The 16903-nt window shown below is 37.2% G+C and overlaps 1 protein-coding gene across 1 annotated transcript; it reads left to right on the top strand.

Moving 5' to 3' along the window:
* Positions 1-13444: 13444 nt before the first annotated feature.
* Positions 13445-16000, top strand: LOC130803647 (syntaxin-121-like). Its single transcript, XM_057667844.1, has 2 exons — positions 13445-14230; positions 15269-16000. Exons 1-2 carry the CDS (start codon positions 13652-13654, stop codon positions 15587-15589), a joined length of 900 nt encoding a protein of 299 aa, XP_057523827.1. The 5' UTR covers positions 13445-13651; the 3' UTR covers positions 15590-16000.
* The last annotated feature ends 903 nt before the right edge of the window (positions 16001-16903 follow it).

Here is a 16903-nt window from a genome sequence, read left to right on the forward strand (position 1 = left end):
ATTAGCTAGCAACGCATAAGGAGGATAATCGTCCATGGCCTAAGACGCGAGTTTAGTGGGTTCATGGATGCCATCCGAGGGTGGTCAACTCAGCCGACGTTGCTAGAGTTGGAGAACATGCTCGCTAATCAGGAGGCTTTGACGAGGCAAATCACTGGATTCTCACTGAGGAAGGAAGAAGAGGCTCTATTCGGAGGCCAGAAGAAAGGTCGACACAATAACAAGTCAAAGCCGAACGTCCAAGGCAAACCTAGTCAACAATGGAAGCCCAACCAGGGGAGGAAAGCTTCAGGTATTCGGAGGCAAGAAGAAAAGTCGACATAATAACAAGTCAAAGCCGAAAGTCAAAGGCAAACCTGGTCAACAATGGAAGCCCAACCAGGGGAGGAAAGCTTCAGGGGGAGCTCAAACTCAGTCTCAGGAAGATGACGATCAAACAGATCGTTGCTACAACTGCGGTAAGAAGGGACACTATGCACAAGATTGCTGGTACAAGAGAAAGAAAGGCCACGAAAATGTCGCAACCTCGAAGAGCCAGGAACAGACGACTCAAGAAAGCAGCGACAATGAAGAAACATGGGATGCTGAAGCAGCAGTTGCAATAGCATCTTCACAAGTGGAGGAGAACAAAGAAGTTGCTCTCGCGGTGGTACCCAATGTGATGTAGGATCACCTACATCTAGTTCTCATGAGCTAACCCGGATCAATACCATGATTCATCATATGGAAGATGCTCAAATTCAAGGTTCAAATGTCAAGTCTTTTAATTTTGTAATCATGAACTAAATCTTCTTCTTTAATTTTCATTTTGTATTTTCATTTTTATAATGAAACAAAGTCTTAGAGATGATTAAGCCTGGTTTAGGATCAAGCTTAATCATGTCTCATGTTTAGTTAGTCGAGTTGTAATTTTTATTTTATTGAGTCTAATATTTATTTTGCTCATGGGACGTCCTTTCCAAAATTAAAACGCATGGATCAAAACAAGCAATCAGATTCTCCAAATTGAGCCGTTGCATTCTTCAAAACCAGCTGATTTACAACAGCCATATGTTTTGAAGATTGAGTGGGATTTTTATGATAATATCTCTTACAAATCAGCCACAAATAATCCCAAGAAGATAGAAGAGTTGATTCGCAAATCCCAAAGAAAAACTAGCTGTTAGAGACAACAAAACTAGCTGTTAGAGACAACAAAAAAAATCAGCAAAAATCTCCTTGTTCTTTTACTAGCCGTTGCATTTTATTGCCATTTTGGTTGTATTTTCATTTTCAAAGTTTGTACTCATTGTTGAATGCTTTAGTATAAATAGGATGCATGAACTCTTGTAATACACAACCTGACTTTTTACATTCTGAATACAAAACAACCTTTGAGCAAATTCCTTTGTTCTCTCTTTGCAATTTACTTTAACTTGGATTGGTTTTAGTAAGTTGAAGTTCCTATACTTTTCATTCTTTTGGCTTAAAGTTTGAATGTGTTCTTAGGAGCCCTTGGTTTTAATTTGTGGTGAATCTGTATCAAATTAATCCTTAGATCAGCCATTTTCAAGTTGTTCAATTCAACATATCTTTTCTTAATTCTTCTTATTACAAAACCCACAAAAATCACAAAAAAAAAAAATTTTACAATACAACCTAAACTTTCAGCCTTAATTGCTGAATTTCGAAACCTCAAAACATACGTGTGCATATAGTTTGGTCCTTGTTCAAAACATAACCAACCTATATCATCTTGGTATCAGAGCCAAGGCTACGCTCCTTGCCTTAATTTCGTTCATTCACAAACCAAAACACCATGTCTCAAATTGGTGAAGGAGAAACAAGTGATTTGAGCAGAATTGTTGAAGAGCAAAATGCCACCATTAAATACCTACAAACCCAACTTAAAGAGTTTTTAGATCTAAAACGCACCTTAAGGGAAGGTGGGTATTATGAATCTGAAAGCCCTAAAGTTAATAGGCAAACAAGCCGTGGAGATGATCTTAAAGTCGACATTCCAGAATTTGAAGGAAGATTAGATGGAGATGAGTTCCTTGAATGGGTAAGAACTGTTAAAAGAGTATTTGATTACAAGAATACGGATGAAGAAAAGAAGGTAAAGATAGTAGCATTAAAAATGCGCAAATATGCTTCTACTTGGTGGGCTAGCAAATGTGCAAAACGAGAAAGAGAAGGGAAAGACAAGATTAGATCATGGGAAAAGATGAAGAAGCAAATGAAGGAAAAGTTTCTACCTTAATACTACATGCAAGAGAATTTCACCAAGCTTCAGCATCTACAACAAGATGGCAGGAGTGTAGAAGAATATGGTCGAGAATTTGAAACCATGATCATGAGATGCGACCTTAAGGAGGATGATCACCAAACCTTGGTAAGATTTTTAAATGGTTTAGATTCAAAAATCAGAAACATTGTTGAATTACAACCTTATGCTTGCCTTGATGATTTAATTAACCTTGCACATAAAGTGGATAAACAACAAAGAACTAAAACGAAGGAAACCTCACGTTTCACTTCAACAAGAACGACCAATTTTAATTCCTACCAAAAGAACACTCCCCATTCCTATTCTAAAGCCCATTCACAAGATTCAAAAGCTTTGCAAAACAATAATTCAAAGCAGCCCCTAAGCATGCCCAATACACCCAAACCAAACACCAATTCATTCACACCTAGGAGATGTTTTAAGTGTCAAGGCCTAGGACATATTTCTTCCGAATGCCCAAACTGAAAAATGGTGAACTTGGTTGAATTTGATGATCATCAAGAGGAAAGCGAGGAGGATTTCTGTGACAATGCTGAACTTGATGAGGAAATGATATATCCGGATGAAGGAGAATTATTGGTTATGCGAAGAGCACTTAGTTGGGTCAAAGCCAAAGATCCAAACCCACAAAGGGAAGCAATATTCCACACGAAATGTACGGTTAAAGGTAAGATATGTTTGCTTATCATTGATGGAGGAAGTTGCACTAATGTCGCTTCAAAGACCATGGTGGACAAGCTTAATCTCACCGCCACTCCACATCCCGAGCCATACATGATTCAATGGTTGAATCAAAACAAAGGTATTCCTGTAAACTCTCAAGTTTTGCTTTCATTTTCCATTGGTAATAGTTATAAGGAGAGTCTTTTATGTGATGTTATACCTACGGATGCATGTCATGTTTTATTAGGTAGGCCGTGGCAGTATGATAGGAAAGTTATGCATGATGGTTTTAAAAACACACATACTTTTGTTTTAAATAACAAAAAGATAATTTTAGCACCATATGCACCTAACGCTAATTCTAAATTACAAGCAACTTTAACTAATTTTCATTCTTTAATTCCTATACTTAAAAGTGAACAACATGAATTTGAGGAACGAAAAGAATTGTTATTGCTAAATGATGAAACTGAATCTGTTTTGCATGATCACCCTTTGATTGAACCTTTGCTTGATGAATTTGCATATGTTTTTCCTAATGAAATACCAAACGGACTTCCACCTAAAAGGCATATACAACATAAAATTAATTTCATTCCCGGTTCCTCATTGCCTAACAAACCAGCCTATAGGACTAATCCTAAGGAAACCGAAGAAATTAGGAGACAAGTTGATGATTTGTTAGCTAAAGGTTTGATTAGAGAATCCATAAGTCCTTGTGCCGTTCCTACTTTACTTGTGCCTAAAAAGAATGGAGAAATGAGGATGTGTGTGGATAGTAGAGCCATCAATAGAATCACTATCAAGTATAGATTTCCCATACCTAGACTTAATGATTTGTTAGATGAACTATATGACTCTAAAGTTTTCTCCAAGATTGACCTTAGGAGTGGATATCACCAAGTTAGAATCCATGAGGGGGATGAGTGGAAAACTGCATTTAAGACTAAGGAAGGACTTTATGAATGGTTAGTTATGCCCTTTGGTTTATCTAATGCACCTTCTACCTTTATGAGACTTATGAACCAAACCTTGAAGCCTTTCTTAGGTCACTTTGTAGTGGTTTATTTTGATGATATTTTGGTGTATAGTCAAAGTGAAGATGAACATGTTGATCATTTACGTCAAGTGTTTAGTGTGCTAGCTAAGGAGAAGTTATATGGTAACTTGGAGAAATGTCAATTCTTTTCGGAGTCAATTAAGTTTCTTGGATTTATTGTGTCAATTGAGGGGATAAAAGCGGATGAAAAGAAAGTTGAAGCTATTAGAGACTGGCCTATTCCTACCACCATTCACCAAGTTAGATCATTTCATGGTTTAGCTTCTTTTTATAGGAGGTTTGTCCCAAACTTTAGCTCAATCATGGCCCCTATCACCGAACTCACAAAACTTAAGACTTTTGAGTGGAATTCCAAAGCATAAGCAGCCTTTGACACCATCAAAAACAAACTTACCACCGCACCTGTTCTAGCTTTGGCTAATTTTGATGATGTTTTTGAAGTAGAGTGTGATGCATCTGGGGTAGGTATTGGAGGTGTCCTTACTCAAAACAAAAAACCCCTTGCTTACTTTAGTGAGAAGCTTAATGATGCTAAGAGGAAATACTCAACTTATGATAAGGAGTTTTATGCTATCATTAGATGTTTAGAGCATTGGAGACACTACTAGATTGCCAAAGAATTTGTGTTACATTCTGACCATGAGGCCTTAAAGTTCATTCAAAGCCAACACAAACTTCAATCTAGACATGCTAAGTGGGTCGAGTTCCTACAAACCTTTCATTTCACCATTAAACACAAAGCGGGTAAACTAAACACCGAAGCTGATGCTTTATCTAGGAGATACTTGCTTTTGAGTACTATGAATACTAAGGTTGTAGGAATGGAATTTTTAAAGGAATGCTATATTGATGATGTTGATTTTGGAGGAGTTTTCGAAAAATGCCATAATAAGCCTCAAGGACTTTTTTACATCTTCCAAGGATATCTTTTTCGAGGAAACCAATTGTGTGTGCCTAGACATAGTGTTAGGGAGACTTTAATTAAGGAGTATCATGAAGGAGGACTTGGAGGACATTTTGGAGAAGAGAAGACCATAGCTTTAGTAAGTGAGACCTTTTATTGGCCCAAGCTTGCTAAGGATGTCATTCATGTTATCAAGAGATGTGTGCAATGTCTAAAAGCCAAAGCCCACAAAACATCTCAAGGTCTTTACCAACCTCTTCCTACGCCATAAAACCCATGGGAGGATGTGAGTTTAGATTTCATCACTGAACTTCCTAGAACCTCTAATAATAAGGATTCCATCATGGTTGTTGTTGATAGGTTTTCTAAGATGGCTCACTTCATTGCTTGTCATACTCCTCATGATGCCGTTAATATTGCTAACCTTTACTTTAAGGAGATAGTAAGACTACACGGGATAGCAAGAAGCATAGTGAGTGATAGAGATTCAAAGTTTCTTAGTCATTTTTGGCTTACTTTGTGGAGAAAAATGGGAACAAAGCTTAACTTTAGTAGTTCTAGCCACCCCCAAACTGATGGTCAAACCGAAGTAACCAATAAGACCTTAGGAACTTTGTTGCGTGCTCTCATTACTAAGAATCCTAAACAATGGGAACAATTGCTACCACATGCTGAATTTGCTTATAATCGCGTTCCTAGCATGACCACAGGGTTTTCTCCTTTCTTTGTGGTTTATGGCCTTAACCCATTAACCCCTATAGACCTTACGCCTTTTCCTACACCATTGAAGTTCAGTCACGATGCCGAGTCGAGAGCTAATGAAATTCAAATGGTGCGTAAGCAAGTTGTGGAAAGGACTGAGAGAATTAATGAGAAGGTTAAAGAAAGAGTGGATCAAAAGAGAAAACAGGTGATTTTCAAAGAAGGTGACTTAGTATGGATTTACTTGAGAAAGGATAGGTTTCCCATCCAAAGAAAATCAAAGTTAAGTGCTAGAATTGATGGACCTTTTGAAATTTTGGAGAAAATAAATGACAATGCTTACAAACTAGAGCTACCTAGTAGCTATGGTGTGTCTTCTACTTTTAATGCTGCAGATTTAAATCCATTCCATGAGGAGGATATGTTACCAAGCTTGAGGTCAAGCTTCTCCAAAGAAGGGGAGGATGATGTAGGATCACCTACATCTAGTTCTCATGAGCTAACCCGGATCAATACCATGATTCATTGTATGGAAGATGCTCAAATTCAAGGTTCAAATGTCAAGTCTTTTAATTTTGTAATCATGAACTAAATCTTCTTTTTTAATTTTTATTTTGTATTTTCATTTTTATAATGAAACAAAGTCTTAGAGATGATTAAGCCTGGTTTAGGATCAAGCTTAATCATGTCTCATGTTTAGTTAGTCGAGTTGTAATTTTTATTTTATTGAGTCTAATATTTATTTTGCTCATGGGACGTCCTTTACAAAATTAAAACGCATGGATCAAAACAAGCAATCAGATTCTCCAAATTGAGCCGTTGCATTCTTCAAAACCAGCTGATTTACAACAGCCATATGTTTTGAAGATTGAGTGGGATTTTTATGATAATATCTCTTACAAATCAGCCACAAATAATCCCAAGAAGATAGAAGAGTTGATTTGCAAATCCCAAAGAAAAACTAGCTGTTAGAGACAACAAAACTAGCTGTTAGAGACAACAAAAAAAAATCAGCAAAAATCTCCTTGTTCTTTTACTAGCCGTTGCATTTTATTGCCATTTTGGTTGTATTTTCATTTTCAAAGTTTGTACTCATTGTTGAATGCTTTAGTATAAATAGGATGCATGAACTCTTGTAATACACAACCTGACTTTTTACATTCTGAATACAAAACAACCTTTGAGCAAATTCCTTTGTTCTCTCTTTGCAATTTACTTTAACTTGGATTGGTTTTAGTAAGTTGAAGTTCCTATATTTTTCATTCTTTTGGCTTAAAGTTTGAATGTGTTCTTAGGAGCCCTTGGTTTTAATTTGTGGTGAATCTGTATCAAATTAATCCTTGGATCAGCCATTTTCAAGTTGTTCAATTCAACATATCTTTTCTTAATTCTTCTTATTACAAAACCCACAAAAATCACAAAAAAAAAAAAAAAAAAAAAAAAATTTTACAATACAACCTAAACTTTCAGCCTTAATTGCTGAATTTCGAAACCTCAAAACATACGTGTGCATATAGTTTGGTCCTTGTTCAAAACATAACCAACCTATATCACAATGAGGAGAAAATCAACTACAAGAGTGACTGGATAATTGATTCTGGTTGCTCAAATCATATGACAGGAGACGTACAAAAATTAGAAGACTTGGAGAAGTACAAAGGAAATCAACTCATCGTAACAGCCAACAACTCCAAACTGCCCATCCACTACGTCGGTAAGACAAAGTAAGGTTGCTACGTCTTGTTTGGACTACAAGGAGTAAGGGTCTACCAAAATCTTGTAGCAACAGGAACGCCAATAATGGACGGACGAAAATCGCAGTCAATCTACGTAATGTCAGCAGAATCCACTTATGTAGAAAGGACTCGGAGGATTGAGACTGTCGACCTCTGGCACGCACGATTGGGGCATGTGAGCTATCACAAGCTCAAAATGATGGTCGAGAAGTCGATGGTTGCCAGTATATCCGAAGTTGAAGTTCGTATTGACACCATTTGTGTCGGATGTCAATACGGTAAGGCTCACCAAGTTTCTTATCAACCTTCAAAGTTTCGAGCCAAGGAGCCTTTGGAATTGGTGCACTCAGATGTCTTTGGTCCCGTAAGACAAGCATCCATAAACGGGTCCAAGTACATGGTGACCTTCATCGTCGACTTCTCAAGGTATGTGTGGGTTCTCTTTATGAAAGAAAAATCTGAGGCACTCTCCAAATTCAAACAATTTAGAGAGAATGCGGAGAGTGAACTCAACAAGAAAGTAAGGTGTCTCCGAACGGACAACGGTAGGGAATATGTAAATTACGAGTTTGATTCCTACCTAAAGGAGCACAAGATAAAGAGACAATTGACCTGCCCCAATACACCTCAACAAAATGGTGTAGCTGAAAGGAAGAATCGACACTTAGCAGAAGTCTGTCGAAGTATGCTACATGTGAGGAACGTGCCAGGGAGATTTTGGGCTGAGTGCATGAAAACAACGGCTCATATCATCAATCGGCTACCTCAAGAGAATTTGGGATCTATCTCTCCATATGAAAAGCTTTGGAAGAGAAAACCCGCAGTAGGTCACTTCAAAGTATTTGGGTGTGTGTGCTACGTGTTCGTACCAGATCATCTCCGTACTAAATTTGACAAAAAGGCAATAAGGTGCATCTTTGTTGGACTGCAAGAAAAGGATGGAGGTGTTGTGATCCGACAACCGGGCGCATCCACACTTCAAGAAATGTGGTATTCGATGAAGCATCGGCATGGTGGACACCAGAACACACAGCTCAAATTGCATCAGAAGATCTAGAGTCGACGATTGAAGATGCAAGAGACCAAAGAGAAGATCAAGTAACACCAGCATCCGAAAAAGGTGACACCTCGAGTTCCTCCAAGGCAAAAATTCCTTGGCGTACTGGAGTACATGAAGAAGTTGAAGGAGAGCCTCCACTCCAGGTTAAAGAAAGTGAAGAGGTACCTCAACTCCCAAGACGATCATCAAGGCAGAGGCAACCAAATCCAAGGTATGCAAATACTGCTGTGATCGAGGATACCTCAGAGCCATCAACCTATGAAGAAGCAGTCAAATCAGAACATTGGCGCAAGGCAATGGAAGAGGAGATGGCGGCCTTAAGGAAAAATCAGACTTGGGAGTTGGTGCCAAAACCAGTTCAAGTCAATCCAATCTCGTGCAAGTCGGTATACAAGATAAAGACTCGATCAGATGGATCAATTGAGAGATATAAGGCACGCCTAGTGGCACGAGGATTCTCCCAGCAGTACGGACTAGACTATGATGAGACTTTTAGTCTAGTGGCCAAGATGACAACCATACGGGTCCTTCTAGCCTTTGCAGCAAGTAGAGAGTGGAAGGTATGGCAGCTAGATGTGAAGAATGCCTTCTTGTACGGTGAGCTCGATCGAGAAATATATATGGAGCAGCCACAAGGATTTGAGAGCAACGCTCATCCAAGGTACGTCTGCAAACTTAAGAATGCACTATATGGTCTAAAGCAGGCACCAAGGGTATGGTACGGGAAAATCAATGAATTTCTCGTACAGAGTGGTTATACACCTGCTACCGCAGACTCGAGCCTATTTGATAAAAATAATGGAGACAAGACAGCTACAGTCCTAGTATACGTAGATGACCTCATCATAACCGGAGACCTAGTTGAAGAAATCAGCCGAACAAGGGAGAACCTATCAGTTTGGTTTCAGATGAAGGAGCTTGGAGAATTAAAACATTTCTTGAAGCTCGAGGTCGAGAAGGTTAGAGAAGGTATGTTTCTCTGTCAACACAAGTATGCAAGAGAAATCTTAGAAGCATACCAAATGTTAGAGTGCAAACCACTCTTGACGCCTGTGGAACTAAACAACAAGCTGCGTACAAGGGAAGGAAAGGACCTCAAAGATACAAGAATGTATCGACAACTTGTTGGAAGTCTTCTGTATCTGACCCTCACTCGACCCGACATTGCATATGCGGTTGGAGTAGTGAGTTGTCATATGCAGAACCCAAAGAAGCCACACTTGGAAGCTCTCAAGAGAATCCTTCGATATGTGAAGGGTACTCTAGACTATGGTATCCTTTATCAAAAGGGTGGACAATGTCAAGTGGTTGGCTACTGTGATGCTGACTACACTGGAGATTATGACACAAGGCGGTCAACAACAGTTTTGTCTTTAGCATAGGATCAGGAGCCGTGTCGTGGTGTAGCAAAAGACAACCTACGGTGTCACTCTCAACAACTGAGGCAGAGTATAGGGCGGCAACTATGGCTGCGCAGGAGAGCACGTGGATGACACGTCTATTGAAAGATCTTCATCAACCAGCCGGACAGGTTACACTTCATTGTGACAACAGGTCAGTAGTTTGTCTGGCAGAAAATCCAGTATTTCACGCAAGGACCAAACACATCGAAGTACATTATCACTTTATTCGAGAGAAGGTCCTGCAAGGCTAAATCCAAATGAAGCTGACACCGACGGGAGAGCAAGTTGCATACATCTTCACAAAAGGACTCAGTACGGGCAAGTTCCAAGACATGCGAGAACAACTTGGAATGTATAGCAAGTCAGCGTTAAGGGGGAGTGTTGATGATCAAGAGAATTCTAGAATAAAAAAGAATGAAAATATTTTGAAATAATAATCTAGAGAATGAGAAAATATCTCAACTCTAGAATGTGCTCTAAAAATATCTGAGTATAAATATCTTAAATCTAGAATTTTCCTAGAAAATATCTTGTACCTAGATAGCTCTATTAGAGTAGTATAAATAGGTGGTCATGGCATGAGTGTAGGTAATAAGCAAGAGAGCAAGTAAGGGTTCCAAGTAGTGTCCTCTTCTAAAGTGTTGTAGTGATAGGTTAGAGAGTAGAAAATTATAAGTAGAGGTGTAAGAGTTGTAAAAATATTTGAGAGTATTATAAAATTTAGTTCAAATATAGTGCCTTTACTCAACATGGTTAATCGAAAAACCATTGAATACTTGAACATAAACACCAACAACCTCGGAGTGGTCCGCCGGACCCCGGGGTCCGGGGGCAGTGCCTTCAACCCCCAAATTAGCACCCATATATAAGCTAGCTATATAATATAGAGTAGTCTTTTTAGAGGGATAATGTTTAGTTTTGCTTAATAAAAATGTCCTCATCCCTCTTAACTTTCCTCCTAAAAGGTATTTATATAGAGGCAAATTAGTGGACTTTTTTAATATGTGAATTTTTTTCCTTAATAAAAATTGGCATATATTTTATTTACAAACACTTCCACTACCTTCAACTGTTCAATGGGATAGTCATTTCGCTGACCATGGGCAAGCTCTCTGAAATCATCTTTTATTAACGTAAGTTGTGTTTCAATTGGGAAGTTTTCTAATCTTTGCAATTTCGTATGTGAATAAATTTGGAAAACTAAGCCAATGTTTGCTACTTTGGATTATGTAAACAGTTCTTGCTTCCTGTGAATTTAAATGAATCATTCTACTTGTTTCATAATTAGTTAATAAAATGAGAATTTTAAGATAAATGGGTTGGATAAAGGTGGGTTAAATGGACCTTTGGGCTAATCCAACTCGCTATAATAATTATGTGATCCGACCCAACCAGTCTCTAGTCCTAATGCTGTAAAATTTTCTTCAGCTGATCTTGAGCGAGACTGTCTAGTATGAGACAGATAGCCCAAGCAGCCTAAAAATAGTTTTCCTCAATACACAGCTCAATATTTAATCTATTTATGGCCTGTTTGGTGAATAATACTATATGGTGGTAATGGGAATGATTTATAGTGTAAAATTTCATCAAATGTTCCATATCATTCCTATGGTGATGAAACTTGATCACAAAAAGTTTTTTTGTTTACAAATTTCAATTACCACCTAATACCACCTCTCCTAATGGTAATGCATTGAAATGAATTTTATGAAGAAAATGAGATGATTGAAGTTTGACAAGCATGGCCATCAAGGTAGCCAAGAGATTTTTCAACTAAAATTACACTAGTTTTTCATTCCCATTACCACCGTTTATTATTACCTACCAAACGGGCTGTTAAGGTCATAATTGAGACTTATAAGGCCAAAATTGATTTTTCAATTGATCATTTTGTGGTCAGGATTGATCATTTTTAGATCAAAATTGCAATTTTTTTATAATAAAGCAGTTATGAACTCTTGATCATTGCCAAAACGCATTCATTTAAGATCTAAATTGATCATTTTTAGATCAAAATTGAAATTAATATAACAAAGCAGCCATGAACTCTAAATCATTTTCAAGAACATTTATCGAATCATTTGGCAGAACATAACTCGTGATCGACACTTCCTTCACTTTCACGTCAAAGGTAAGCAAACACTACACCTACAACTTTGTTTCCAAGTCCATCATGAACAAAAACAATTGAAAAAAAAAGCAATATCACTATTATTGCATTAAATAAGAATACTTGTATTGTGCAATGTACTAACGCTATTATTGATAGTGTTACTGATCAGTCATTTGTTTTTTGAAATCCATCAATAGAATGATAGAATAATACCATTTTATTAATACTGTTATAAAATTGTGAAAACAAAACCATATTTAGGTAGAAATTAATCAGTTTAACGTCAAAATTGATCACTTATAGATCAAAATTAAAATTTTTTATTTTAATTGATCTATTTAAAGTTTATTTTGAGTTGAAATTGATACCTTTAAGGTCAAAATTGATAAATGCCCAAAAAATGAAAAAACGAGGGAAAGCATATGAGGCTGTTACACGCGCAAATTGGGCTGGCCCAAATTGATGGTCTAATAATGAAACCGTCTTGGCCAAGTTTTTGTGAATTTTCTTTAGTTGTCTCTATCTTTGTTCCTTGTGAAGAAAATTGCAAGAGTTCATTATACGAAACAATAAAATCAATTATATACATATTATCATATAATAATGAAGAACTAGAGCCAACCAATTGAATCATGAGACAGAGTAAATTTTTTTTATGTAACGTGTTTTCTTAGAATTAATTATTTTATTTTAATAAAAAAAATTTAAAAAGAAAATTCAATGAACCATACCCTTCTCCTCCTTCCCTACAAGCCACCACCAGCTCCCTTATCCTAGCGCCACCCTCCCCCCTCCCAAATCTTAAAAATCCTATACCAAGATATCGAAACAGTTAAAGTTAAAACTCTCTCCATTTTCAAGAGTAGATGCACCCAAACCTCCACCCCTACTAGCCAAACATTGGCAAAAACCACCCTTTTGAATTTCAAAAAATCCTAAAATATCCCTTTCTCCACTTCGGTAAACTAATTGGAAACCCTTACCAACCAAAACCCATACAAAGTGACTATAAATTGAGAATGTAGGACGATAATAAGCTGTGATAGTGGTGAAACTCACAACTTTAAAAGAAGATGCATTTCTAAATAGACATTTATTGAGTGTTGTGTTTAAGAGAGGGAAGGTGGTGTTCAAGGCAACATTGACAAGAGGATGGGATGGAGCTGAGGGTGTATGGAGAGTGGTGGTGGTCGGTGGGTAAAGTGGCAGAGGAACTCATATAAGTTGTTTTTTTATTTCTTTTTTTTTCGTTTTATTGAATTTGAACATGTAAATATAAAAAATTACTCTAAAATTAACCAATTAACTAGACTATGAATTATTTAGACCTTTAAAAGAAAATCAAAGACAAAAATTACATAATTTATAATTTTTGAAGAGAACTACTTAAAAATAAAATTTTTAAAAGTAAATGTATAAAAAAAATATTAATTGACATCACTTTCGCGGATACTTCTTGGTCTATTCCACGGAAAGACGTTGCATTAATGCATTAGACTTGGTCGTAGTACGAGTAAACTAAAGACTCACACAAATCATAACAATCCGGTAATATTAGTTGCATTATAAAAATGACTCTAAATCTCCCACTTTTTCCAAGTCTTCGCCCTCCTATTGACTTCTTCTCTGAGTCTTCCCATCCACAACCAGAACCCATCTTTTGATCAATTCAAACCTCCATTTCAAATACAAACCACTCCTGAATGCACCCAGATTTCTCTTACCAACCACTAAACTAATCATGAACAATCTCTTCTCAAGTTCTTTTACCCGGTTCCGGCAATACTCAGACGACATTGAAATGGGTCCGCCAACACCCAGCGCCGTTGTAAACCTCGACAAATTCTTCGGCGATGTAGAAACCATTAAAGATGATCTCAAGGAATTGGAGGAACTTCAACGAAAATTAAGGGCAGCCCATGAAGAAAGCAATACGGCTTACAACGCGGGTACAGTCAAGGAGCTTCGTGCTAGGATGGACCGGGATGTAGGTCAAGCTTTAAAGAAAGCTAAGATGATTAAAGTCCGGCTTGAAGCGTTAGACCGGTCTAATGCGGCGCACCGGAATTTACCCGGATGTGGTCCGGGTAGTTCTGCGGATAGGACAAGGACGTCGGTGGTGGATGGGTTAAGGAAGAAATTGAAGGAAAAAATGGAGGGATTTCAGGAGTTGAGGGAAAAGATCAATGGAGAGTATAGGGAGACTGTTGGGAGAAGGTATTTTACTGTTACGGGTGAAAATCCTGATGAGAAAACTGTTGATTTGTTGATTAGTACTGGTGAGAGTGAAACTTTCTTGCAGAAAGCTATTCAGCAACAGGTTTGTGGGCTTTTTCTCTCTTTCTAATTTTAATTATTTCTGGTAATTGATTTGTCCTGCGCATTTGAATCTCATGAATTGAATCTATGGATGTGGATGATCATATGGTAGTTTTGAATAATCTTACGATGTGATTTTCTGGATGGATACGACAAATAAAAACGATATGATGATCCGAATGAAGTTGTGTTTCTCTACTTATATTAAAGAGGTTGTTTTTAGTTGTCATTTAGTAGCAAAGTGGGAGTTATGTTACTTGGACTCGGTTACTTATATCGGATAATGGTACGTGTCCGAGCGTTAGATACGTCTAAATATTCAATTTTACGCCTATAATGAAGTGTCTAAGTGCAATACCAATATCTAAGCACCAAGGACGGGTATGTGAAGCAAAATGAAGAGTCCGAATAACATAGGGTGGGAGCTAATAAATGGCATTGGGGTGATGGGATGTAACGGAGTGAGTAACAGCTAATTTGGCTTGAACCTGAAAATTATGGGTTTTTATGCTAATTGATTCAAGAAGTCTGTCATTGCTAGTATCAACCTTTGATTTATATAGCCATGAACATGTAAATTTTCGCATAGGCAGTTTTTGAAGTTTATCCTTATTTGTATGAAAGGTGATTCCTTCTATATTCCTTTTAGTTATCACAAATTCTCAAATGAGACGGTCTAACAGTGACCTTGCCTTTACTGAGATAAAGTCGTTATGTTTTGCTGGATGCACGGCCTGTAGCTTACGCACCTCCCATTGTTATATTGTAAAGCTAGTTGACCCATCTTAGTTTGTCAACATAGTCATTTTCCAGAGCGAATGCAGTCTTGTTCAATGATGTCAACTGACAATAATTAACAAGATATATCTCTAAATATGCTAATAAGATACCGATTAAGTTGGTTAAAATAATATCGTGTGACAGCATTGTCTCAAGTTCAAGCCTTACTATATATTTCTTTTATCACTTTGAAGCTGAACATTGTATCTTGTATGTTAAGATTAGAAGCATAATTAAGTGTCTTGTGTAATCGTTGCAGGGAAGAGGACAAATACTAGATACAATCGCAGAGATCCAAGAAAGGCACGATGCTGTTAAAGACATCGAAAGGAACTTGAAGGAACTACACCAAACGTTTATGGACATGGCGGTGTTAGTACAGTATCAAGGCGAGCAGCTGGATAACATTGAGGCCAATGTTGGTAGAGCTACCTCCTTTGTTAGGGGAGGCACAGAGCAATTGGTTACTGCTCGAAAGCACCAGAAGAATTCCCGAAAATGGACTTGCTTTGGTATTATTCTGCTGCTCATTATCATACTAGTTGTTGTCCTCTCTATACATCCATGGACGAAGAAATAGGTACTAAATCGCACATTGCACCCGGTAGAGCTGTTAATGCGGTCTGAACTTTGTGCAGAACATTCCGATTGAATTTTAAAGATTATCCGAATCTACTACTGGTTACACCAGGAAGTATTCATTTTCTGGGAATGATAATATGGGCTAATGTTTGCCAACCATCCCAATTCTCATGTGGCTTTTCAATTTTCATGCAGCATTATTGCTAGAAGAATGGGAATATGGGATTGTATGTCATCATTTTCCTTTGACTGTAATAAAGATTTGTAAATACCACAATGATTTGTTGATATTCATCATGTGGTTTGTAGAATTGTTTGTTTTGACATTGTATTCCCATATTTCAGGGTTTATGTTGCTCACCAGCTATTATAAACTTCCTCTATTCAATTCTATCAGTATTATTTGCTATTTTGGTTTGTTCTACTTATTTTGCATCTTTTTTATTTTTAGATAATAACCCACCACTCTTCTTTATTGTTAATTCAAACGAATTGAGTAGTAGTTAAGAATTGATTTTTTGACATTTGTTTCACTATTGTTAGTTAACATTTAGGTTTTCTTCGTTTACCTTACTTATTGTTTCCGGTGAAATTAGGTTAATATTTGTTTGAGTGGGAAAGTGTGTGATTTGAGTTATGAGTTTAACATATCGGACAGTAGCTAAAGTTGACTATACGGTTGATTGGTATTAATGAATGAGTTTATTTGAAGATGCCAAAATAACTTTAAACATGAAGATGAAGATCTACAAGGATTAAGGTAAGGTGACCCAATGTCCCATTTGTCCTTTTTTGTTTGTATGGAATACCTTATTCCTGTTTCAGCTCTCTTCTTTGAGTCCTTAAGTTTGTTCCCATATCAAGCTAAATTTATAACCTTGACATGTATGTCTTTTAAGTGGACCTTCACTTAGAGGATGAGCCAATCCTATACAAATTCACAAATTATGAGGAAATATTATTTTTATGGTAAGACTAAACACATAGACCGACTCATTTTCAATTTGAAAAATAAAAAATTACATCAAATGCTTATTATACTTAGTATGAATTTTAATTCCTCCTCCCATTTTCATTCACAACCGTCATACACTCATTCTCTCTCTCTCTCTCACTTATTCGTTATTACCAATGGCAATGTTCTCATCAACCGTCAGTTCGTCATGTAACTGAAATGGAAAAGGAATGTTGTTGCCTCAATGTGGCTTCTAAACGTAAATGTTGATTGTGGTTCACGGTTGTAAATCTTTTAGCAGATGATCAGAATGAAGCTAGTGGTTTGAGGTCAACACCAGACATTAATAGCATCGAT

The sequence above is a fragment of the Amaranthus tricolor genome, chromosome 17 (genome assembly GCF_026212465.1).
Source record: "Amaranthus tricolor cultivar Red isolate AtriRed21 chromosome 17, ASM2621246v1, whole genome shotgun sequence".
Lineage (NCBI taxonomy): Eukaryota > Viridiplantae > Streptophyta > Magnoliopsida > Caryophyllales > Amaranthaceae > Amaranthus > Amaranthus tricolor.